The 23,993-nt window shown below is 49.1% G+C and overlaps 8 protein-coding genes across 10 annotated transcripts; 4 read left to right on the top strand and 4 right to left on the bottom strand.

Moving 5' to 3' along the window:
* Positions 1-621: 621 nt before the first annotated feature.
* H257_12494 (hypothetical protein) lies at positions 622-4,687 on the bottom strand. Its single transcript, XM_009839715.1, has 8 exons — positions 3,802-4,687; positions 3,599-3,684; positions 3,245-3,533; positions 2,349-2,706; positions 2,200-2,283; positions 1,432-1,593; positions 1,251-1,369; positions 622-892 (listed from the first exon to the last, which is right to left on the bottom strand). The coding sequence occupies exons 1-8, from the start codon at positions 4,662-4,664 to the stop codon at positions 649-651; spliced, it is 2,205 nt and encodes a 734-aa protein (XP_009838017.1). The 5' UTR covers positions 4,665-4,687; the 3' UTR covers positions 622-648.
* Positions 4,688-4,718: 31 nt separating this feature from the next.
* Positions 4,719-6,097, top strand: H257_12493. Of its 2 annotated transcripts, XM_009839713.1 has the most exons (5): positions 4,719-4,901; positions 4,957-5,119; positions 5,175-5,318; positions 5,405-5,640; positions 5,687-6,097. In XM_009839713.1, the coding sequence occupies exons 1-5, from the start codon at positions 4,779-4,781 to the stop codon at positions 5,999-6,001; spliced, it is 981 nt and encodes a 326-aa protein (XP_009838015.1). In that variant the 5' UTR covers positions 4,719-4,778; the 3' UTR covers positions 6,002-6,097. The 2 variants fall into 2 exon arrangements, with proteins under 2 accessions (XP_009838015.1, XP_009838016.1); XM_009839714.1 differs by having other exon boundaries at positions 5,405-6,097.
* Positions 6,098-6,237: 140 nt separating this feature from the next.
* H257_12492 lies at positions 6,238-7,400 on the top strand. Of its 2 annotated transcripts, XM_009839712.1 has the most exons (4): positions 6,238-6,645; positions 6,713-6,865; positions 6,923-6,995; positions 7,067-7,400. In XM_009839712.1, exons 1-4 carry the CDS (start codon positions 6,260-6,262, stop codon positions 7,178-7,180), a joined length of 726 nt encoding a protein of 241 aa, XP_009838014.1. In that variant the 5' UTR covers positions 6,238-6,259; the 3' UTR covers positions 7,181-7,400. The 2 variants fall into 2 exon arrangements, with proteins under 2 accessions (XP_009838014.1, XP_009838013.1); XM_009839711.1 differs by having other exon boundaries at positions 6,713-6,995.
* A 714-nt stretch (positions 7,401-8,114) lies between these two features.
* Positions 8,115-9,895, bottom strand: H257_12491 (hypothetical protein). The gene is made up of 3 exons (XM_009839710.1): positions 9,389-9,895; positions 9,097-9,322; positions 8,115-9,049 (listed from the first exon to the last, which is right to left on the bottom strand). The coding sequence occupies exons 1-3, from the start codon at positions 9,860-9,862 to the stop codon at positions 8,244-8,246; spliced, it is 1,506 nt and encodes a 501-aa protein (XP_009838012.1). The 5' UTR covers positions 9,863-9,895; the 3' UTR covers positions 8,115-8,243.
* A 4,484-nt stretch (positions 9,896-14,379) lies between these two features.
* On the bottom strand, positions 14,380-15,936 carry H257_12490 (hypothetical protein; the record flags this gene model as incomplete). Its single annotated transcript, XM_009839709.1, has 4 exons — positions 14,380-14,532; positions 14,571-14,816; positions 14,882-15,262; positions 15,748-15,936. 4 exons carry the CDS (start codon positions 15,934-15,936, stop codon positions 14,380-14,382), a joined length of 969 nt encoding a protein of 322 aa, XP_009838011.1.
* Positions 15,937-17,842: 1,906 nt separating this feature from the next.
* On the top strand, positions 17,843-18,481 carry H257_12489 (hypothetical protein). The gene has a single exon (XM_009839708.1). The coding sequence runs from the start codon at positions 18,039-18,041 to the stop codon at positions 18,321-18,323; it is 285 nt and encodes a 94-aa protein (XP_009838010.1). The 5' UTR covers positions 17,843-18,038; the 3' UTR covers positions 18,324-18,481.
* A 2,144-nt stretch (positions 18,482-20,625) lies between these two features.
* H257_12488 (hypothetical protein) lies at positions 20,626-21,276 on the top strand (the record flags this gene model as incomplete). Its single annotated transcript, XM_009839707.1, has 1 exon — positions 20,626-21,276. One exon carries the CDS (start codon positions 20,626-20,628, stop codon positions 21,274-21,276), a length of 651 nt encoding a protein of 216 aa, XP_009838009.1.
* A 737-nt stretch (positions 21,277-22,013) lies between these two features.
* H257_12487 (hypothetical protein) lies at positions 22,014-23,362 on the bottom strand (the record flags this gene model as incomplete). Its single annotated transcript, XM_009839706.1, has 4 exons — positions 22,014-22,068; positions 22,147-22,646; positions 22,760-22,855; positions 22,904-23,362. 4 exons carry the CDS (start codon positions 23,360-23,362, stop codon positions 22,014-22,016), a joined length of 1,110 nt encoding a protein of 369 aa, XP_009838008.1.
* Positions 23,363-23,993: the final 631 nt, after the last annotated feature.

Below are 23,993 nucleotides of genomic sequence, written 5' to 3'. Positions count from 1 at the left end.
TGCCATACACCTTCCTGCCGGTGTGATCACGTGGTTGCGCCACCGCGTTGGCCCACCAGAGCCACCACGGCATCGCGACCCACCCGAGCGCACAACATAATGTTAGCTGTAAGGGGAGAACCACATTGGACATAGTCGGAGTGCACTTATCAGTGCACAATTCTCTGGAGTAGCATCACACAAAGCTCTACAAAATTCAAAGTTCAAATTGTAACCTCTTCTTATATCCTGCAAAAATCATCGTAACACCGTCCATGACACTTCTTTACATAGTATCGATGTTGTTGTACACGCTACCATGTTCTTGCGTTGATCGGTGATCGCTGAGTCACGAAGCAGCACATTAAAGACAGAATTTTGGCGAAAAATCAAATATACTACGTAGTAGCTTCTATTAATAGTAACGATATAACGTTGACCTATTCCCATGTCGGTAGGTTTGGCTATGCGCTACAATTTTCATATTAACTGTTTATCGCTCACGTTTATGTAGCAATAATTATCGCCAATGGCCACCTCGAAGCTGTCGACCACTGTCAAGTTGAATTCATCTAGCGACGATGTACAGAACTCATGCGCTGGTGGCAAGTATGTGCTCGTCCAGATACATCATGATAAAATCGTACGGTAACTAACTGGCATTGTATATTACTCTGCAAACTCGGACACGTGGTTGTTGTACTTGCGTTTGGCCTGGCCGGCCTTTTTCTGCTTGGACTTTTCGATCGAGTCATCAATATCCTGAAGCGCCTTGCGTTTCTTGAGCGTGCCCGTCTTGGCCTGCTGGCTGCCCTTGGTCACTTTGTTGGACGCTGGCGGCTCGCGCAGGGCAAAGCTCTTGGCCACGTGGCCAAAATGGAGGCTGCGGACGTGAAAGTACTGCCTCGTGTCGCTACATACACATCAAAACACACTGCATGACACCACTAGCAATGCCACACCTCCATATATTGTCAAATCGATTCGAAAAACTGGAGCCCTCGGGAGAATCGAATGTGTTAGGAGAATCGATGAAAGAACCGTCTGAGCCAATCAAATCACGTCATGCCAAATTTCTGCAAATCCAAACGTTTGACCCCTCCGCATTGGGCAAAACCATTTATGTACTCATTATTGTATTGGATAGTGTGTACAAGATTAAATAGGATCCAATGGATTCGAATGGTATTTGGTGAAATGACTCGCAAGTCCAATATTTGGGTGAATATATATATGCACAATATCTCCATATATAGACTCTGTCTTCTTACGTCGAATGGGTAGCGTAACTGCGCACAAACGACTGAAACGCCTGGCATGCCATGTCGAACAGCTCCGTATTAGCCAGTACGGTTTGCTCGAACAGATACTGCAACTCGTGCACCACAACCTAGACATATATTTCACAAGTAAGTGGTCATATTGATATATACTATATATGTGATCATGTACCTCGTGCACCTCCTTCTTGCTGGACGGTTTAAACTCGCCCTTGTACGCACTGCGAGCTAGAGTCGCTTCCAAGCTCAGGGCCGTCAAGTTAAGCCCGTGGGTCTTCAAGTGGTCGCAGTAGGCGGATTCCGACGGCAGCAAAAACAGCAGTGAATTGCCCACCTATATACAAAACTTAACTCTAAAACAACACAACATCATTTTTTCAATTTTAGCAATCCCACAACAAGAACAACAATATCAATCACGTCGTCTTGGTCCACACACGAGCGTATTATCCTAATAATAGTTGTCTAAGGGAGTCACACCCCAACTTTTGACAATTAATATTTTTGGTTCAAAGTAATTCAAAGAATTTGGTCGTGACTATCTATTTTAACTGCCTGGATTAAACTGATTTCGAAAGAAAATCTACGATTCTCAGTTATTGCCAACTTTCAGAAAAAAAGTTCCTTGAACCTGTCAAAAATAAGCCCAAATATCTTCCATATTTTGGCAATTTCTAAGAAATCGGCAATAAATGAAAACTTATCTGTCTGGATCCAAAATTTGGAGAATTCAATATGTTGCCAAATATCTCGTTGATTGCCAAAAAAATATAAAGTTCCAGACTCACCCTAAATTGCATTAGAAATGTCGCTGCAATGTAGCTATTCAACCGCAAAAAAAATAAAAATAAAAAACAATATAAAAAAAACTCATTTCTAGCAAGGTTCATAGCTGTGATTCGTAATAGTTGTCACAGTCTCCAATGGATATGTCACGTACCGCTCCACTTCGCGCCGTGCGGCCGACGCGGTGGACATAATCCCTGGTCTCCGTGGGCGGATCATACTGCACAATCCACTGGACCTACACCATCACCACCACAAATACGTCAACTCTAATATCATCGTCATTTTGTATTTTTAGGGTACCGTGGGCAAGTTGAGGCCACGGGCTGCCACGTCCGTACAAAAGAGCACGCCGGACTGAGCTTTGCAGAACGCCTGGAACGTGGCTGTACGGTCCTGCTGGTTGACATTTCCATGCAAGCGAAAAACCGCCGGCCCAAACATGGATGGCGCCTGGGGCCACTGGCACTTTTGAAACAAATTCGAAACAAAGTCCACGGCGTCGCAGGTAGACAGGAATACGACGATCTTGGACCGGAGCTTGTTGCGCCGGCACTCGCCGCGCACGAACGCACTCAGCGCGCACAGGCGCTGCTTGGCGGGCACAACCATAAAGTGCTGCACCAGTTGGTCCGGCGTCGCATACGTTGTCTCGGGGCCCCTACGCACAAGCAGACATCAGTCATACATGGTATTGCTCTCTCTCTATATATATATATAGAATTCGACTGGTTGTTTGCTCTGCACATACATATATAATACATATCGATGGTTTGAAATATCCTGATATTTCTATTCATCCATCATGCCAACACAAAAACGTTGAGTATACGGACGGGGGTTTACCGCGACAGGTCACGGGTTCGACCCCTGGTGGAGGAATTCGTTTTTCATTTTAATCGTTGCATCCTTTAATAGTATCTATCATTCATATATTGTGAATTCGCTATAAATTTCCGAAATTCGCGTGGTTATATAATCAATATTGAATCACACTGAAGTTCTGATTGGCTGACTATACTTATCCTTTCTGTAAGAGCCAATCAAATCCACTCAAAAATGGATTAGCCAATAGCGTCGATTCATGATTCGGCGGCGAGATACATTCGATTTGACGGGGTCTGGAAATTTTTACCGAATAATCCACAATATGACGACGAATTCCAATATCGGACGTTTCAATGCGCTCGGTGACGTACTTGGAGGCGTCGGCGTCGATAAACTTGGGGGAGGTCAGACTAAGCGCCGCGAGCCGCTGGACGCCGGCGTTGATGGTCGCCGACACGAGGATGCTCTGCCGAGTCACGTCGTCGTCGATCTTGGCGACCACATACTCGAGGATCTGCGCAATGCTCTTCTCAAAGCCCAGGTCCAGCAGCCGGTCGGCTTCGTCGAGCACAAGGAACTGCAGACGGTTGTACGTAAACGCATGGGTGTTGGTGAGATGGTCCACCAAACGGCCTGGAGTCGCCACCAAGATCGACACGCCTGGAGGAACGAATTGCATGTATAAATGAAATATTCGGGGCTTGATAAATGAAACCACACCCTACCTTTGCGCAGACGGGCCTTTTCGGCCTTTTTCTTTTCGCCGCCCACGACACTCCCCGCCACAATGTACACGGCCACTTTGAGCAATCTACCCAACACCATCCAATGATTCCGCGGGTACACACAATGAAATATATAATAAAAGACACAATATAAATGAAATGTCGAAGAATAAATGAAAATCAAGAATATAGCCAACCCGTACCGTTCGAGGGTTTCGTGGATTTGCACACAAAGCTCGCGTGTCGGCGCCAAGATCATGGCCAAGCACCCTTCGCTTCGGTTCACTCTGACCTTTCGGGACATGAGCGAGTGGACAATGGGTAGGCAGTACGACAGCGTCTTGCCTGACCCAGTCTCGCTCTTGAGCATGACGTCACCGCCCGCCAAGATGGCCGGGACGCTGGCCACCTGCACCCGCGTGGGTTGGTTGAAGCCGAACCCGCCAGCGTCGGATGCTTTGGCCAAGATGGCAACCATGTGGGGATGCAGCTTCATGGCACCAAACGACGTCGTCTTGGCGAAGATGTCAGTGGATTCCTTTGACGCGAGCGGCGCGTTGTGCACGACCATAGTCGACATGTCGAGCGCCGAACGGTTGTACGAGTCGGCAGAGTACGCGTCCTTGTTCGGGTTGCGGCGAGTGCCTTTGTCCGTCGTGAGACTGCCACCAGATGCCTTGATCGCATATGTGTCGGCGGCTGCTACGTTCTTTGTCAAGTGGTCGAACGAATACACCTTGGTCGCCACCGGAGCAGCCGACGCCGGTATGTCGTCGTCTTCAGACTCGTCGGCTGACTCATCCTGCTCGGGTTCAGGTGCAGACTCGTCGTTCTTGGAAGGCTCGTCGTTCTGACGAGGGGCCACGACGTCAAGCTTAGTAGAAGGCGAGGGCTTTGGACGGACAATGCCTGAAACCGGAGATGCAGGTCCTGCCGTTCCAGAAGCATGTGGAGCTTTGCGCTGTGCAGTCGCCTTCTTCTTGTTCTGGCGAAACTTGCTGACCTTCTTCCTCTTGACCACGCGCGGCGCTGATGGCGTCGCAATGTTGAGCGAAAAGCCCTCCATGATAATTTGCAGTTTTGCAAGTTTGACGACCAATCAACGCGTACACTTCGCATAAGCACTACGAAGTTCTTGTATCGAGGGATTCTATAAATAGAAATTAATTGAACACAGAGAATGCCACCACCACCAACGCCGCCGACGCTGCTGGACCTGCTATGCCGCAAAGAAATCATGTTCAATGGCGTCATGTCCACCGAGCCCATACTTTCTCGAGTCGTGTCTTACCTTGGCTTCCAAGTTGGTCGAATTCCTTTCATTATCTATCCATGTGGATTGATTCGTAATATGCTAGCATAACCTGGGCGAAGCGAGGTCTCCGATGCAGCTGGCCGCCGTTCTCGGGGCCACATGTGTGAAATACCTCAAATTGACCCGAAGAAACCCTCACTTCTATCGATGGCTCGTTCTGCAGCCACCTTCAGCGGTTACCCAATCTGCATTTGAACGCCTTGTTGGTAACCAGCCTCAGAGTAACAACACGTCATCCAGCCAACCTCGTCGCTTTGATAGACCTGCACAGCTCCGCCATTCGATGTCTGGACCTATCGTTTTGCCACGAGTTTATCACTGACACTGAACTAACACGCCTCGCGACGACTTGCCCTCAACTGACCCAATGTGTCGTGTGGGGGTGCCATCAGCTCACAGATACAGGTCTGTGGTTCTTTTGTAACTCAAACTGGACAAAATCGTGAAGTTTCGCATATCACTTTTTACAACGCTCCATAACGACGACGCAGGCATGATGGCACTGGCGTCGACCTGTCCATACTTAACCTTCCTCAACTTTGGCGCGTGTGCCAAGATCACAGACGCCAGCCTCGAGCGCATCGGAACCGACCTCCTGTACCTAGACAACCTACACTTGAGCGGGTGTCCACTGGTCACAGACGCCGGAATAGTGTCGTTGTTGCCGTCTAGCCGAGTGGTGCTGCAGCTGCGACGCCTCAAGGACCCGTCGCCAGTGCCCACCGAGGTAGCCAGCGTCGTTGTCATGGGTCTTGATCCTCATGTCATGGCAGTTTGACCTGCACCACATGAAAACCCAATTGCGTAAGTTTGACTGCAGCAAAGTCACGTTTCGACGGGTCACGGACACGAACGACGAGCTCGTACTGCACTTCGCGACCCGCCCCAAGGCCGTGGCCCTGTGGTGCGAAGCCAAGCCCAACAAGTTCATGCCTCGCCTCATGTCGAGCGACGCCACACACCATTTCGCAGGCCAATACGTCTGCATCTCACTCAAGGTCCTCAACGTCATCGGATGCCCGAAGGTGTCCCGCGCAGCCCCTGCGAAGCTCAAGTCCCATCACATCCAGATCAAAGTGCTTCAGTAACTACGAAATGAAATGTATGCTACGTCATGCTCTGGAAGGATGGACGACGATCGAATTGAAGTCGTCCATGTATGTCAAGTATGACGGTTGAACTCATCATTCGAACCCTCCAGAAGGATTTGGAAAAGCATCACATGGGGTCATCATTCAATAAATTACTGACCCTTGATCTCGATAATTGTATGATCAATTGATTATTGTATTAAATGCATCGTCCTCGATTTCAATTCGGCGGTGCTTGGCCTGCAGCATTCCACAATGTTCATCGTAGCAGAAAGCGTCCATCGCGCCGTTGCCGACGCATACGCGGCCACCCAGCCACTGAATGCCGTGGTAGTCGACATCAGCGAGGCAGAGAAGAAGGAAGGAGGTAGTGTCGCGGGAAAGCTGGTGTTCTTTGGCGGCCTGGCACATTTCGCTACCCTGCATCGCGTGTTACAGCCGAGCGGGGTGTTGGAAGCATTCCTTGCCGTCGAGGGGAACGAATCCAACAAGAACGCAGTGTTGATGCAGCTCATCTTGCAGGGGTTCTTGAACTCGAACGTGGACATTGACGGAAATGGTATCCATGCACGTGCTCAAAAGTCGGGCTTTGTCGAAGGCGCCAGCGTTGCGGTCAAGTTCACCCCCGTGCAGAAACCCAAGTACGTGGATGATATCGACCATCAAATGAATCCCATGCATGTCGTCATGCCCTTCCCTTTCTTGTAGATGGACAGTCGTTGCAGACGAAGATGATGAAGAGGACATTGTCGATGAAGACGACCTACTGGACGACGCCGACGACATCTTGTCTCGCAACGACGACTGTGGTCCCGGCAAGGATGGGAAGAAGAAGCGCCGGTGCAAGGACTGTACATGCGGGTACGTGGTATCTCAATCGTCCCTCGATTGCGAACTTTTCCATATTTCCATGCTCAGGCGTAAAGATGAAGATGATCAGCCTATCGTGTCCGAAGCCGAATTGAAACAAATGGTGTCCAGCTGCGGCAATGTAAGTGTTGCATCATACAGATGGAATTCTTACCGTGGATATAACGATGCTATGTATGCATGACGATGTAGTGCTACAAAGGCGATGCGTTCCGCTGTGGCGGGTGCCCCTTTCTCGGCCAGCCTGCGTTCAAGCCTGGCATGGGCAAAGTTGTGCTCAACCTCGACAGCTCGGACGACTTTTAGCTACAAATTTGATTAGCTCGTCTATCCACTGACAACTATATCGCTTGATGACTCTTGAGGGCAGCAATATCTTGCTTGATTGGCAAGTCGATTCGAAATTCGAAGCAGAATCACCAAATCGATATACGACCAATCAAATCCACGGACCATTTCAACATTGAATTAGTGTGTGACTTTAATTAGTGTGAGGCTCGACCATCTTTACATGTATAACTCAGGACAAAAGGATCTCGATCGACGGATTTGGCAAAGAATCAGCCCAGATATTGGGTAAAGGACAATATTACTGTCAACAAAATATTGCCATTTATTGTGTTCAATTATTGTGCTTTCGAGTGAAATTTTGTGTTGTGGCGTGGTTTCTCGTTGGAAATTAAATCGATTTGATTGGCTACCTCAGATGAGCTCAAATTAATAGCCAATCAAAACCTTCTCAATGAAATACAACCAATCAGATCGATTGTGGATCGGTTTGCGCTTCGATTGCACCATGTGAACCAAATCGACAATATTTATCGTTCCACTTCGCAGATTGTAATTAATCATTGATTTCCAGTTAACTTACATGGTAATTGGTGACACAGGTCGGTTGAGTAGGTGCGCATTACAGTACTACGTAGTACAATTTTCGAGCAATACTGTAACTACTTGTCACGACCTACAGTACCCATGCCTACCCATACGAGTGGCGAGTTCGTGCACAGGACACCTGAGGCATCATATGACGAAGCTAGTCTGCATACTATAAGATTAGTCTTAGTGTACGCAGATGCTGACGTGTCCATTGGTACTGTACTGGTGCATCAAACTCCCCACCAGCGGCGGCAACGGGCAACGGACCGAAACTTCTTAATTAGTGACAGATTCGTTACACTTAGTTTTTGTATGGGCCTGAATGTTCGCCAGCATTTGTTGGCAAACAGAGGTAATAGTAGTAGGTACGCAGTAACTGGTATTCATAGTTACAGTAGTCCATAAAATACACTCCAGGTCTTGCTTAGATTCCGTACCTACTAGTGTAAATCTGGGAGTATCATCGCTAGCACGCACATGGAGGGTAATTTTACACCAGCACCATCGACCACGCGACTGTCGCCATGACCACAACCCCTACAACGCCTGTACCGGCCACTGTGGCAGGGTTGCCTTGGGTGCTGCCTGGACTGGGCGGGGAGGGTGCCGATGGAGGTACGGTGGGCATCCCTTTGACGGGGGACACCGTCTTCACCGATGGCTTGGGCGGGCTGGACTTGCCAGTGTTGATGATATCCCCCGGACACAGCGGTGTCTGCGTCAGGTCTGGGCACAGCATGTCGGTTTCGGAATCCGCTGGCCAGAGCACTCCAACGATCGATGGAACTCCGGCGGGACACTGGGGCGGCGTCGTGTGCGAGGGAGAGTATGAAGATCGCTCAGGGAGGCCGGCTGTGGACGCGTTTCCGTACGCCGCGGCGAGGGAGTCAAAGTTGGGCATGCGTTGAAACACGCACGGCGTTTTGTCGGCGTCGCACGTCTCCGGCTCAAGGTACCCGAGGCCGTAGTTCTGTGGGCCGAATGTCTTGAACGGGAACGGGGAGTCCTTTTCGGCGTTAGCGTTTTCGGTCGTGAACTCAAACGCAAAGCCACCGGCAAAAACGTCGGCAAACGTTGGCGAGAGAAGCCACGCCGCATCCACCCACGTTCGTTGCGCCTGGAAGCCGTCGACAGTGGGGAAGCCGACGTTGAGGCAGCCAAACTCAGTGAGGATCGTGGGAATTGCCAACTCGTACGATGTGAAGTCATCCAAGAGTTTGCGGTACCCCGCGCCGACTTGCCCCGGGTTCAGCGATGCTAATGGGTCGCATTGCAAGTACGCGTTCAATCCGTACCCTAACAAAATCGGTTTCAGGTGAGATGTAGGCAGTCCGTGAACCTACATTCGGCATTTTCCAATTCGTCGGTGGGGTCGGTGCGGCACGCGTAGTAGAGTGCGTTTTCTGAGCGCTGGTGGTCGGCGAGGACGACTCCGACGGGAATGTAGCGCATGTTGGTTGCACATGAGCTAATGTACGCGCGCATGTCCTTGATGAACTTCTTCTGGCATGGCGCGCTGATTTCCATAGAGTCTACGAAGTGGTTCACTTCGTTGCCTGCGCTGAAGGCCTACGGGGAACAATATGAATACACATACATGCTGCAGGCAATGCGACGATCGGATGTAGTACCCACCAGCACATTGTTGTACTTGGAGAACGCCGCGATGATCTGTTGGCCGCGGGTCTTAAGAAGGGCCGGGTAGCAAGCCGGGTACGGGTCCTTTGTAATCGCACAATCTTGACAACTGGAAGCCAAATCCACCAAGACGTAGATACCGGCTTCGGACAAGGCGCACATGAATTTGTCGTGGCTCTTGGATGCGTCCACAGCATACAACCGAACGGCGTTGATACCGAGTGCAATGAATTCTGCAACATGGGGCTTCCAGATGGACTCGTGGTCGTCTGTGAAGAAGTCCAAGTTGTTAACGTTCAATTCGCCCGAGTTGGGTCGAGGGTAGTAGTCAAGTCCTTTGGCATGGAACGGTTTGCCGGTGCCGTACTCAAACAAGCGATTGCCTTTGATCTCAATGGGGGCGATGGCATCAACAGAAGTGCCAACGAAGATTCCGAGGACGGCTGCGGCGGCGGTGGCGAAGAGACGCATAGGGTATAGATGTATCTGGGAAACAAATGCAAAACTGACCGACCCTTGGTGAAATCATGTATCTTGGACGGGTACAATCAGAAACCAACAAAAATATGCATGTGGAAACCACACTACAGTTATGGAATATTCACACGTACTTAAGCAATATACCCATAAATATTGATGATCGATACAAATCCCAAGTAAAAGGTTTTCGTCGTAGAAAAGGCCTCGTACTAAAGGAATCGATGGGACATTCGTACGGTTGGGGCCTTCTCCTTGTCAAGGCACCATAAAATGATACACAAGGCCTTCGCTACGCTTACGATGCGCGCAATCTTGTGGGTGGATACACACTACACAGCCCGTGTATGTATGAATCGTACTTATACGGATTAGGAGGACAAAACTATTGGGAATAAAAGCTCTAACTTAAAAAAACAGTAGATTGCAAGATACGTATCTGAGAATAGCCCAAAACACTTTTCGTGACCAAACGTATTTACACTAGTGAATACGTTTCATATTGACAGTAGTATTGCCAGTTCCACTGTTTCGATGTGTAACGTTAGTGTATTTACAGTTAACTGTAAATTAGGGCCATGAACTGATCTTCTCAAAATTCACATTTTTGACTTAGACCAGCAATAACTTGGTGAAGCATTCATCGAATCCTTCAAAGCTTGCTTGTACTTCGAAGTATGATGTAGCACGTTCAATCCTCTATAACAGCATAGTTGAAAGTTCGTCCAAATCGCCTTATTTGTTGAGAAAGCGTAAAAAAGCCAAGGAGTCGATTTTCGAGCCATCTACTGTTTTTTTACGTTAATATTCACAAATCTATACCGGTATGTCAAGCACCTATTCGTGGTGTCAAGCTCCTGTGCGTGGATGTATTTACCGTTAGCTCGTCTTCCAAAAATGTGAAACGGTTCCCACCAGAAGCGATTTCACTGCAGATTTTGAACTTGCCTCCTTCAACCACCCATCCATCCATACTAACTTACTGTAGCGGTATCAAATCAAGATGCATTTATCGACAACTCCAACTGTCGCTTCAGTCATGTTACCAATGTGATGTAAAGCCACCATGAACTGAACTGGGGAAGGGAAAATAGCTCAGTGGTAGAGCACATCAACTCAAAGGTCGTCGGTTTGATCCCCAGATTCCCCGGATTATTTCTGCAATGAATTATCCGCCCTCCCCTGGGGAGTCCGGATTACAAGGAAGACGAGGACCGAACTTCGAAGAAGATCGTCGAAGCACGAGGTATGAAAGCGTTGAGCGAAGTAAAAACAAAAGATTGCACATCCCTGGTCAAGCAGAATGTGACTGTTAATAATGATCATCCAAAAACTCACAGTCAATTAACCATGAACTGAACAGGAACCTACAGTAACGTTATAATATTAATAGTACGTATAATTATTTCAGTGTGTCACATACAGTATATATATGTGTATAATATATACTTCGAAGTACGTATATGCACATACATACAGTATCAGTATGCAGGGCTGGGGGAAAAATAATTGTAATTTACTATTAAGCTAGCCGTAATTGTTCCTCTAAAATATTATATTTTGGGTGAATTAGAGCTCTCTCGAATATTTACAGCAATAATTTATTTTCGACAGATCTCACTTACTCCAGGAGTACAACTAAAAGTGAATTACTCCTGACTGCAAAGAAAACAGCCAATCAAAACTGACTATGATTTGCCACAACATCCTATGATATTTTGTGAACAGATATCTGCGCTGAGTTCTACCCGAGGAAAAGCCTCTAAAAGGCACAAAAACCTCCTACACAGCTAGCAGACGCTGCTACCTGACTGACAGGGCAGTGGATGTTCTCTAACAGAACAGGGTGTTCTGACTGCCTGCGTAACCACCACTGGTTACACCGTTTTTTGTCCGGGACTCAACTCGTCAGACATCCCTTTCATCGGGTCCCTGCCAATTGGCCCTTTCCGAACTACGCACCATACGACACGCCGTGGAAGGGCCAGATGTATCGAGTAAGCACCGGGATGCCGTCTGCCTTCTATGTCGAACCAACATTGTCCTGGGTATCGCTCTTATATGTCGGTGCAGTCATGGCCAAGAGGCCGGAATTCGTGCTCCCTGGCTCGAACCGAAGGGTGATGTCGCGCGGCAGCAGCATCACTCTTTGTTGACTGCAGAGAACATTGCAGAGTTCCCGGTAATGCCACGAAGCCCGCGAAGCAGCGTTGAGTATCAACACCGTTAGTATACTCACTGTCCGCATACTTACGAAGTGGAGTGAGTGATCGTAAGCACCGCCAAGGACGAGACCGTAGTCTATCGATCTTCTGATATACCGGAGAGAGCGCTTGACCGCTTGCCAGTGGGCAGGGACGGGGTTCGTGAAGAACTGGCTCAGTTATTGTACGACGCACGCGAGGGCGGGTCGAGTGCAAATAATGAGGTACAAGATGCTGCCGACTACCAAATGGTACGGCTTGTCCACCATGGACTGGCGTTCAGCATCGTTCTGATGATACAACGACTCAGATAGCTTGAGATTGCACTCCATTGGAATAGGGGATGGTTCTTAATTCTCCATGCTAAACCTCTTGAGGATCGAGGTTGCATATTGGCATTGGTGTATTGTGAGAGGTCGTGCAGAACGATATCGAACAATGTGAAATCCGAGAATAAAAGTGAGAGCCCCAAGGTCATGCATTCAAAACGTGACGATAGGCCATGTTTCATGGTGCGCATCATGTCCGGTGAAGGAGCCACGATGACCAGATCGTCAACGTTGACGCCGATGTAAACGGCTTGGCCGTCCATCTGCTTGGTGAAGACACAGCGGTCTGTAACGAGCTGTATGTACCCTTGCTGGTGCAAGTAGGTAGCTAGTGTCTGGTACTACAAGCGTGAGGCTTGCTTGAGACCATTAACACTGCGGAGGACCCGAAAGACATCGCGGCGATTCTTCGTGGTGTCAAATCCAGGTGAATATTTGACGTAGACCTCGCAGTCGATCTCTCCGCTGAGAAAGGCTGTGATAACATCCATTGCGTCGATCGCGTAGTCGAGAGACGCGCCGAGAGTGAGCATCGTTCAAAGTATTTATTTGGCAATGACCGGGGAGTAGCTCTCCTCGTAGTCAACGCCTTGAATTTGGGTGTGTCCTTGGATCACAAGTCGCGCTTTGTAGCGAGCGACGCGCCTCGTAGCCTCTGTGCCGAGTCGTCGTATTTGATTTTGAACACCCAACGCAATCCCAGTGGTGCCGCATCTGGAGGCAAGGTGGCTGGTGTCGAATGACCCGTTCGCCTCATGGGCTGCCAGCTCGAGCATCATGGCTTCAAGCCACTACGCTTTGGCTGGCGATTTCATCGCCTGTTTGTAGGGCTCCTCTGAAGGAGTCGTGTCCTTGAGGGCGAGGAGAATGTGTTTCGGTGTCGAGAGAGATTGAGCACCTGAGGCGTCCTCAATATTAGGCATAAGCAACTGAGCTGGACCGTCGCGTGGACGTGTCCGCAGTGTCCAGTGTGGTAGACGTCGATGAGACGACGTACGACATGTGCTTTCGCCGCTGCTCGAGACCGTGAGGGCTGAGGCGGAATTGCGAGCAACTGGGTTGTCATATGTGACGACGTTAAGTGGAGATGGATGTCGTACTCACACATCCCGGAGTACGGCAGTCTGTACTTCTCGTGGAACGAGGTATATGGTACGGGGAAATATCCTCCGTTGTGTTGAAGGTCAACGTTCGACGACACTTGGGCGTCGGAGTTGTGGACGACTGGTGAGGGGTGGTGAATAGTGCCACCCAAACGGGCAGGTGGAGTGATGTCTGGTATTTCAAGTACGACAGGGATTTGCCATACTGTACCTGTTGATCCACGAAGTAGAGCCTCCCCAATTATGGGTAGTGGTGTGGTCGTACCAGCCTCCCCAAGTGTAGATGACGCTAATGTCACAGCCTCGCAAAATATGGGTAGAGGTGTCGTCCGTGAGAAAGCCTCCCCAAACGAGGGTAGAGGTTTTGGTATCGTGGACGACGCAACCTCCCCAAACGAGGGTATAGGTGTTGGTATCGTGGACGACGCAACCTCCCCAAGGGGTGAAGGCAGATTTGGTTGGAGTGGTGGTGGGCTTTGGTTCCGGTGATAACGTTCCGCTGTTGATGCTCTTGAAGACGTTTCATGTCCTCGACTGATTTCAGGGGTGGAAACTGATTCAACGAACGTCACATCGCGGCTCATAAGCACGAAATGTGTGTCCAGATGTCCCCACTGAAGGTAGTGGACGGCAGTATGTTCACGCGGAACACTGCGTGGGAAATGGTTTCGCCCCACAAGAAACTGTGGTAAATTGCTACTCCGGAGTATGCAGTACCAAGGAGCGGGCCATAGTGACCATGATGCCCTTACGCCCCTCCGCAACAGGTTCTGGGTCGGGGAATTGGCATTTGTGCATGTCAGGCGGGTGCCGTATTCGCTTTGAAGACGGGCCCCGAGTTTGACGTACGAGTTTGACGTACTCCTTAGCGTTGTTCATTTGGAGCGCTGGGCGATTGGTCCTGGTGGGGCATATCCTTGGTTCGCTGGCGGCACGCTGCGGCTGCGGTCGTCGCGGTAATAGCCGCAGAATTCGCGATGATACCCGCGGTCTTCGCGGTAGTCGCGGTACTGGTCGCCTGAGAGACTCTGACAGCGGGAGGCCAACTGACGATACGGGCTAGGACCTCGTTGATCGTCGCGACAACCGCTGTAGTTCGAACTGGCGTAGGCGGAATGGCCGCCTTGACCCACTCTTGCGTAGCCAGGACGATCACTGGGAGCGTAGCCTGGTTGACGGCTTGATGCGTGACCGGGTGGGCCGCTGGATGCGTAATCTTGGCGAATGATGTTGAGGAAGGATGCTCCAGCTCCTCCACCACACCCGCAACCTTTGCCGTGGCGTTTGCCACCACAGTGACCGCTTGGACCGCCTTGAGTGCGTCGACCGTCACCACTTGGTGTTAATTCGCCAGGTGGGATGGCAGCCCATACTGACGGGAACACAAAGTGTTGAAGCTCCGCATTCTGGTGGCACGCACCGGAAAGCTTCGTGCAGGTGTACGTCGAGTGGCTGCCTGAGGTCAGGCAGTAGCCACACCAATCCGACACGGATCGTGGCCTTGTGTCCCCCAGGGTACATCAGCCTCTTCTGCATAGCCATCTCGCTGCTTTGCGCCATCGCGAAATGCCAGAAGCGCCAATGCGCTAGACCGCGGTAGCGGCAGTGGAGCCATACACTGGTGTAGCTGTGGCGATCGGCGCCGAGCCGAGGTAGTGCGGGTACTTGGTGACCAAGCCCGGCCAGTGTGTTGCTCAAGCAACTCGCGCATATTCGAGTATGGGATGCCCGGCTGAACGCCGTGCCATACGAACAGGTCTGGATCGATGCACCCCGGTAGCGCTTGAAGGATCGAGGCTAAATGACTGTTTCTGAGGGGTCAATCTTCAAGCTTCTCCACAGCCGTTCTTATCTTGTCAAAGACTTGGAGGTTCACACTTGAGGCTTGACTTGAACGTGTTTATGCCTAGGTAGACGAAGATTGCAGTAGCAAGTTTTTGTTCGTCGCTGGAATACTTCCACCGAACCGTCGAAGTGATGCAATGCCACATTCTTCTCAAATCGGGCAGCGGCATTGCTCTGGATCGTGGGTAACAAGGAGGTGTAGACAGCTCATATGAGCTCGCGATGGCCGTCTTCTCCAACTTGATGAGATCGTCGACGCGGTTTCTGATGGACATCGCAATCTGCTCGTCGGTGGATCAGTGAGTGGTGGGAGTACAGGTGCGCCAGGAGGCGCCAGGAGGCAGTGCTGCCGCTTCGGCTTGATACTGCCGGATGCGCTTGCAATCGTTGAGGTGTACCTTGTAAGATCGATGGAGTCCCTTCATGGCCGTTGCCGTTTCAACTTGCGCGCAGTGAATCGCCATTTCGGTGATATTCTCACCGGCAAGGATGATGGAAGTGAGTTCGAAGAACCACTCATCGTAGTTCTCGGAACTGAGGAGGCACTGTGTGAGCGTTAGGGTAGCGGGTGCGGTTGGAAGGCTCATAACTAGTAATGAGGGCAGTTGTCAAGAGCAGACTAGTGGGCATCAAAAGGAAACGCTGGAAGTGAATTACTTCTGACTGCAAAGAAAACAGCCAATCAAAACTGACATCCTATGATGTCCCGTGACCAGATGTCTGCACTGACTTCTACCCGAGGAAAAGCCTCTCAATGACACAAAAACCTCCTACACAGCTAGCAGACACTGCTACTTGACTGGCAGGACAGTGGGGATGTTCTCTAACAGAACAGGGCGTTAAGCCTGTGTAAACGTAACAGTTAATAATAATGTGAACATGTCAAACATACGACTAATTCCCCCACAGCAGGTATACCCTACCTTCAAAGCACCCAAACTATACCTTTAATGGGGGAATTCTGAGGTAAGCGTGGAACAGCCAGCCAGGATGCCTGAACTGAGGATTTGTTGCTCAAATAAGTGTAGTGTTGGGATTTCTAATGATACAGTGGCACCAGCAAAGCATGCCAGCAAGGGGTTAAGGCATCTCAGTGGTTAGCGAAAGCTAACCGCTGTGCTGCGATTAACCCCGGGAATAACATTACAATTCGAATATCCGTGCACTTAACCCCAGGAATAACATTGCACTTCGAAATATCCGTGCCCACTGGGGCATAGGACGAAGTCCCAGGTTACACGGCTCTTTTGTATATGTGTGCAGAGTTCTTATCTAAGGAATTCCCCCACTAAAGGTATAGTTTGGGTGTGTTGAAGGTAAGGTATACCTGATGTGAGGAATTAATCTCGAACATACTAGTACTGGTATGAGTCATATGCAATGTAAGCGCACGGAACGAGCAGTTGCCCAACGCACGACATCACATCATTCACCACTATTAATACGTAGTACTACAGTATTAATACTGTTAATAGTAGTAGAAGACTACTAGTAGCCGAGTCAAGGACCTTGTTTCTCAGATCATCATTTGGGGTACTACTCCCTCCGTCCCACAATACTTGCGCAGATCAGAAAAAAGATGTACAGCTCCTTGAATAAAATATCATACACCTCAAAACTATATCCTACGCATCAACTTTTAAAGTTGTAACGATACAAGTGGCCAATGAAATCATGGGATTCAAGTGTCTCAGAACCAATCGATTCCGGAGGGGGGTTTACCTCAGGACCCTCCTACCGACCCCACCAACTTCACACAATACATGCAACATGTACCGGTATGATGGAGGTTCAAGAGGACAGCACCGACAGGGATGTAGAGCATGTTTTCGCTGAACTCTTCCTGGCACCGTGCGTGTCACATCTGTGGACTTCGCCACGTCATCGTGGCCTGCATCACTACCGGGAAAAATGGAGCGAGCACTCGCGTCGTCAGTACTGACAGTGAATGCCTGCCAAAACAGCATCAGCGCATGGTACAGAGGTACAGACGTTTGGATGACGATATTGCGCCAGCATATTCTTCACAGCACAGGGTTCACATATCCATGTTGCAATTCTCATCGAATGCTGATTTGAACCAATGATGGGGAGTCCAAAACAACGAATCATCGTTTTTTGCTCTGAATGCGTGTTTTGGATGTCAGATTCAACGACGAAATCATATCCCTCGGCAGTTCTCACCAGCACGTTGCTGTACACGAAGAATGCCGCGACAATGTAATTGCCGCGGGTATTGATTGATACTAGTATGTGGAAGGTAGCAAGGCGGGCACACGATACAGTACTACAGAGAGCTGCGTGGGAACTCGGGCAGAGTTGCATATCAAATATTTTTATAATGATATGTTGAACTGACTCGACCAAATTTTAACCAAATTCTAGCCAATCAGGGGGAATTGCTTTAAACGCCATGATTGGCGTGTTCAAAGATGAAATACTCAAATACTACTGGCTGATTCAAAACTCAAACTTGTCAGTCAACATTTTCACAATGGCACCACCCCGACCTGTGGATCAATGTCATCAGCGCAGGTACACGGTCCGCCAAATCCGTGTATTCCTGCACATACATGCACTCCTGGGGCCATGTGCAAGTGACCGACACTTCGCAAGGTCATACAACATCCCTGAGACCACGTTTCGTGGATGAAGGCGGCATCGGTGACATACTTAAGTACCACGCACCATGGCGGCCGAGCGACATTGCAAGGCAAAGGGCGAAGGCGAGTCCCAAACCTTTTCGAGCGATTTGGTGGACTTTATGGAGTTGGTCCGAGATGGCGAGCACTTTCTCATCACGGCCCACCTGGTCACGTGGGTGAAGTTCTACCAGCCTCAATGGCTGTCAGCGTACATGGCCGACAAGTCAAACAACGACCGCGCGTACAAGAGTCTGGTCCAGTGGTGCCTCCGGTTCGCAAATTGCCACGGCCTCAGTCACCGAGTGCCGTGCCATGCGAAGATACCCTAAGGAGAACTTCTTGCTGTTTAAGAAAAAAATTCAGCCAAATTATATGCCAAGTTCGTCCACCCCCAAGCGAGCGTGGATCAATGTTGACGAAACACCCGTGTACTACGATATGCCACAAGGACGTACGTTGGCGAAGATTGGTGGTTCGTCACGCGTTCAGGAGACACAGAAGCACTCTGACAAGATCACTGTGGCATTATCAATTCGGGCTCATGGTATTGATTACAAACGCTAACTATGATTACAATGCTATCTGTAGGTACGAAGATGCCGCTGTTGATCATTGTCAAAGGAACTCAGGGGGCGAGGTTAACGTCAACGAGTTCCCAACGTATCCACCTGGCCCGGTGTATGCAGTGTAAAAGGCGGACTACATGGACCAGCGTGTGGTTGCTCTACCTTCGTGAAGTATTGCATCCCGAAATGGACTGCCCCTCTGTCGTGCTTGCGGACAACTTTACCTGCCATATGTCGAAGAAATCCTACAAGATCCTTGAAGACGAGTTGTTTTGCAGTGCATACCTATAGCCACTGCCGGCGAACACGACGAGTGTTCTTCAACCCCTGGAAGTGGGTGTCACGGGGCCATTCAAACAAACGTGCCGCAGCGAATGGATCAAGGATGTCACTGCCGCAGCAAAGCGCCTCGCTATGATCAAGCGCATCATCAAGGTATGGGAGGATATGAAGGAGGACACCGTTTGGAAATCTTTTGAAACAGCACTTCAAAATTTTGAGATTTAATGTAATAAATGTAAATACTTGGAGGTTGGTGTGATATATTTGTGATAAAGTTTAAATATGCAAAAAGATCGCACTACCCATGAGGCCCTATGCCAACCTTCACCCCCCACACTCAAAGTGCTACTTGCAATAGTCATCCAGCATTTCGCTAGCCTACCCAGTGTATGACGAATTAAATCGCGGAGGTATCCTCGGATTTTGTAACTGCAAAATGATGGTACCTGTCATTGCAATTGTATTCGCTAAAAAGCGACCTATTTGGCTAAAATACAACCAATCAGACGAGAATGAGAAAATGTTGAACCAAAGATTTTTATTTACAATAGATTCCATCTGATTCACCAGCGATACAAACCTCTATATATTTAAGAGTGCCACCATGCGCGAGTTCCCACGCAATTCTGAATTGATTGATACTACTGTAGTATGTGGGGGGTAGCAAGACGGGTACGCGATACAGTACTAGTGGCGATCGCATAATCTTGGCAACTAGAGAACAAGTCCACCACGATGTTGACGCCAGCAGTGATCAATGCACCCTTGAAATCGTCGTGGCTCTGAGATGGCTCGACGGCAAACACCCGGACGATGTGCATCTCCTTCGCACTGATTTCCGCCACGTGCCGTTTCCAAGTACTCTTGTGGCCATCGTGTGGAAGTCCAAATTGTTTTGGCTCCAGCCGTGCAAATCCCTTGACCGGGGGTATAAATCAAACTCGTTGGCAGTGCATTGGTTGTCAGGTTTACATTCAAAAACAGGGTGGTAGCCTGGAACCTCTACGACAGGAGCAGCATCAACAGACAAGCCAGACGGCTGCAAACCAGGATAGTGGTACTGTACACCTCGAGAGGCCTCGGAAAAATACTACAAAACGCAGTCAGAGTTGGACTTTGCAATAAAATAAAATTGCATTTCAGCCATCACCAATTTAATATTATTACACTTCAGCCCAATACCACTTTCCATACATTTATGAAATGACCTTGACAGTAGCACTGACTGCGTTTTTTGCTGAGCACTACCACTCTGGTCCATAATGTTTGCACACCACTCACATTGATTGGCGGAATTATTCAAAACTTTGTTCATTTTCGCATCTGATTGGCTGTTTGGAAAGCGCAAGATCTCAGCTTTGATTGGGTACTTTGTGCTCCTTTCAATTCGCTCCACATCAAAAATTATGGCGCCGAACGCGACGCACACCAAATTCAGAAATTGCATAAACTTACGCCACACATTCAAAACACAATATTTGTTGCTGTGCACAAGTCCTAACGCACTACTACCTTGCTACTATGACACCACTGCCTCTGGTTGCCCCACCGAGTCCTCCCACGCCACCACGGCAGACGGTAGCCTGTCAAATACAATATTTTTATTAAGTTGTGAAGTTACAAATTTTCATGGTAAACTATTTTAGGGAACTCTGGTCGAAATAAATTGCGCACTGCACATGAAATTGAGACAGCTGTAAAGTCTGTTCCCCATCACGATCGCCAAACGTTGCGTTCCTTGGCAGCGAACAGCCACCTGCCCAAGTCGACCATAGTCCGGCATATGAAAGAGGAGGCCCGCTTAAAGGCGCGGTCAAGCTATGTCAAACCGCTGCTGACGGAGGTCAACATGGTCGCACGTGTGGAGCACTGCCTCCGGTTCCTCCGGGTGATGCCTGGTGGTGGTCGTGTGTTTGAAAACATGCATGACTATGTACACGTAGATGAAAAGTGGTTCTTTTTGACCAAAGTGAACCGACGCTTTTACGTGTACGACGACGAGGAGCTCGCCCTGCGCTCCGTGAAGTCCAAGAGGTTCATCACGAAAGTGATGTTTCTTGCCGCCGTCGCCCGACCACGTTACGACCACCACGCGAAGAAGGAGTTCGACGGCAAGATTGGAATCTGGCCATTTGTGGAGCACACCTTGGCCAAGCGTACAAGCAAGAACCGAGCTCGCGGCGCCCCTGTCATCACACCACAGACAGTTGACTCCGGCGTCTACCAAGCTGCCATTTTGGACAAGGCCACCCCAGCCATCAAGGCGAAGTTCCCTCGGACATCTCAGAGCAGTGAGATTTATATCCAGCAGGACAATGCGAGTCCCCACCGCTGTGTCACCACTGCGCTGATGCTGTCAATGGGCATTCAAGGTATTTCGATCGCGAACCAGCCACCAAATAGTCCAGACTTCGACGTGTTAGATTTAGGATAAAGTCTGCAGTACCAGAAGTGCACTCGAACGATCGAAGAGCTTATTGGTGCTATGGAATCGGCGTTTCATGCGTTACCCTCCGCGACGCTCTCTAAGACATTTATTACTTTGCAAAAGGTAATGGAATTGTCTATGGGTGTTCATGGGAGCAATGCATATAAACTACCTCATATGAACAAGGACGCAACAATTGAGAGCCTGTCCGGCTATAATGTTGAGTGTGATCCAACGTCGTACGAGAGCGCATTGATCCACTTGAATAATCGTCTTGCGGAGGAAGCTTCCATGGATGCCCAGTTGAATTCTCACACATAAGTACCTGGCAATAATAAAATATGATTCATTAAATTTGGCTCAAATGTATGCGTTTCCAAAGTCAGGTGTGCAAACATTTAGGACCAGAGTAGTAGACCTCTTACTCATAGGTGAGATGTATGACAGTCTGCTAATGAGCTGATAAGGTTCTCCACATACTGCTAAAACAATTCTACTTTGCCCGAAAACGTAGACTTTTACGTGGACATCAACCTTTTTCCGAAATACAATTGATGTCCTTGAAGGGTATTTGACCTCAAATAATCCTGAATACACCCAATTCATGTACTTGTTAAGGCAATTGTGTTCTTTTTATAACATCTATGCCACGCAAATACCCGCCATCTTCCGTTATTTATCCAGCACTATTTGTTATAAAATTCCTAAACCAAGTACATTGTCCTAAAGGTCCAAATTACGAATTACATGATAAAACTGCTGTTTCCATCTTCATTGTCAAAGCCAAGTTCGGCGTCGCTTCCAGGCAAATCACGAGTAAAAGTATTCTCCGAAGCTAAAACCATACTCAACCTCACCTTTCTCTTTGACCTATACGCCTTCCCAGCGGCTCTCTTCGTCTTGATGATCTTTGCGCCGATTGCGTTGAGTCGATTGATGTACTGGGCATTGGAATCACCATCTTCTGCACGCAGGGGATGGAGACGGACTTGGACGTTGGTCAGGGCCAAACACGCTTGGAACACAATGTCGTAGCTCTTTCGGCTCCAACGGTACGTATCGCTACATGTGGCCCAGAGTGTTTTCAACCGACCAAAGTAGTTCTCAACGATGACGCGATCGCTGGCAATACGGTCATTCTTCGCTTGCTCGGCAAAGGTGAGTATGCCACCTATCGGCTTCTTCAATGGCAGCACCGCCCGGACATTGTGCTGAATACCTTGGTAGCCTTTGTCAGCTAGAACGGCCCATTGCTCCATGCCAGGCTCCGAGTCTTCGAGCGTCGTCTCACCGGTGCGCTTTGCCAGACTGGCCAGGTGAGAGTTGATGTTCTCGTGGAAGATGGTCTTGTCCGACACGCTGCCCTTGTAGAACTTCTTGCAGTTGATCGCGAAGCCATTCAGTACCACGGATACTTAGACCTTGTATCCATACAGGGAGTGTTTGGCGCTGTAGTATAGCTTCTTCCTGCATACGCGCCGGCCGGTACATTCGTTTGCTGGAACGTGACGTCCGTGGCGTACCGAGCAGCGGGAGAGTTTTTGAACCGATGCCCCGACTCCGCAAGCACCTGCATTGGCGACTTCTGCTCGACAGCCGTGACGAACGTTCACATGAGGTATGAGTGGAGAACGCTCAGGAAGGACATGACGCGCTTCTCGAAGGTCGTCGGCTTTTGCTTCAATACCGCCGCAACGACGTCCCAAGTACCGCAGTCCTTTAACGACGTGAACAGCATCAAGAGCAGGTCGCGAGCAGATACCGCCGACTTTCGTCCAGAGCCGACATTCCACTGGCGGAAGATGTACTGGCGCACCTCTGTCCAAATGAGGTTGAACTCAGACGGTGAGAAGTTTGTCGTTATCACAATCCCTTCAGCTCCCTGGGAAGCAAGAATGGAGTCGTAGATGGGTGAGTTCGAGTCCAAGTTGTCGGGCTCGTCAGCAAGAACGGTAGAGCAGCGGGCTCGTTTAGCGTAGCGCTGTTGGTCGAGGTTTTCCAACAAGGCTACACCTAGCCTAATGACCCTCGTTGTAAGTGGGGTCGACGAGGGAGTCGGCTGGGATGCTTGCAAGCTGGAGCGGCGGGACATGGAAGGCAAAATGTGGGTGTTTTCGAGATGTAACCTGTGCTTTTGGAAATGAGTTAGTGTTTCGTGGGAACTACCATAAGGTCACGAGAGATCTCCACCAAACGAATTGATTCAATCACCTATTGGCTAGTTGTTGTGTGACGTGAACCACTTATTCTAAGCACAATGCGCTTGACCAACCAGAGATTGGCATTACTTGGAATACATATGATAATTTTAATAATATTGCTGATGACTTGGTATATAGTATATCTATTGTCAGGAGGTCTACTGAACCAGAACTTCGTAGTACAGTGCGCGCCACATGGATAGAAACACGTACATTTCGGTTGATATTTCCTGAGATAACGTAACTGCGGAGACCTATGGTACTCAAACGTGTTCTGCATGCGTATGGGAGGCAGTGACCATCGATTTTGGTTTCAAAATGACTGCACTAGATACAAAAACACTGATTTATGCAATGGCACAATTTCGGAGCGCGCCACATGAATAGAAACACTCAAAGATTTGCGAAAAAAACTCATTGCTTTGCGGTAAAATGGTTGTATTAGTATTCCGTTTTACCTCCTTTAACCTCAAGAACAGCTAGGCAACGCCGCGGCATCGATTGAATGAGCTTTTCCAGGGT

Source organism: Aphanomyces astaci (genome assembly GCF_000520075.1).
Source record: "Aphanomyces astaci strain APO3 unplaced genomic scaffold supercont1.41, whole genome shotgun sequence".
In the NCBI taxonomy this organism is placed as follows: domain Eukaryota; phylum Oomycota; class Saprolegniomycetes; order Saprolegniales; family Verrucalvaceae; genus Aphanomyces; species Aphanomyces astaci.
This window is presented reverse-complemented; position numbering and strand designations above follow the sequence as displayed.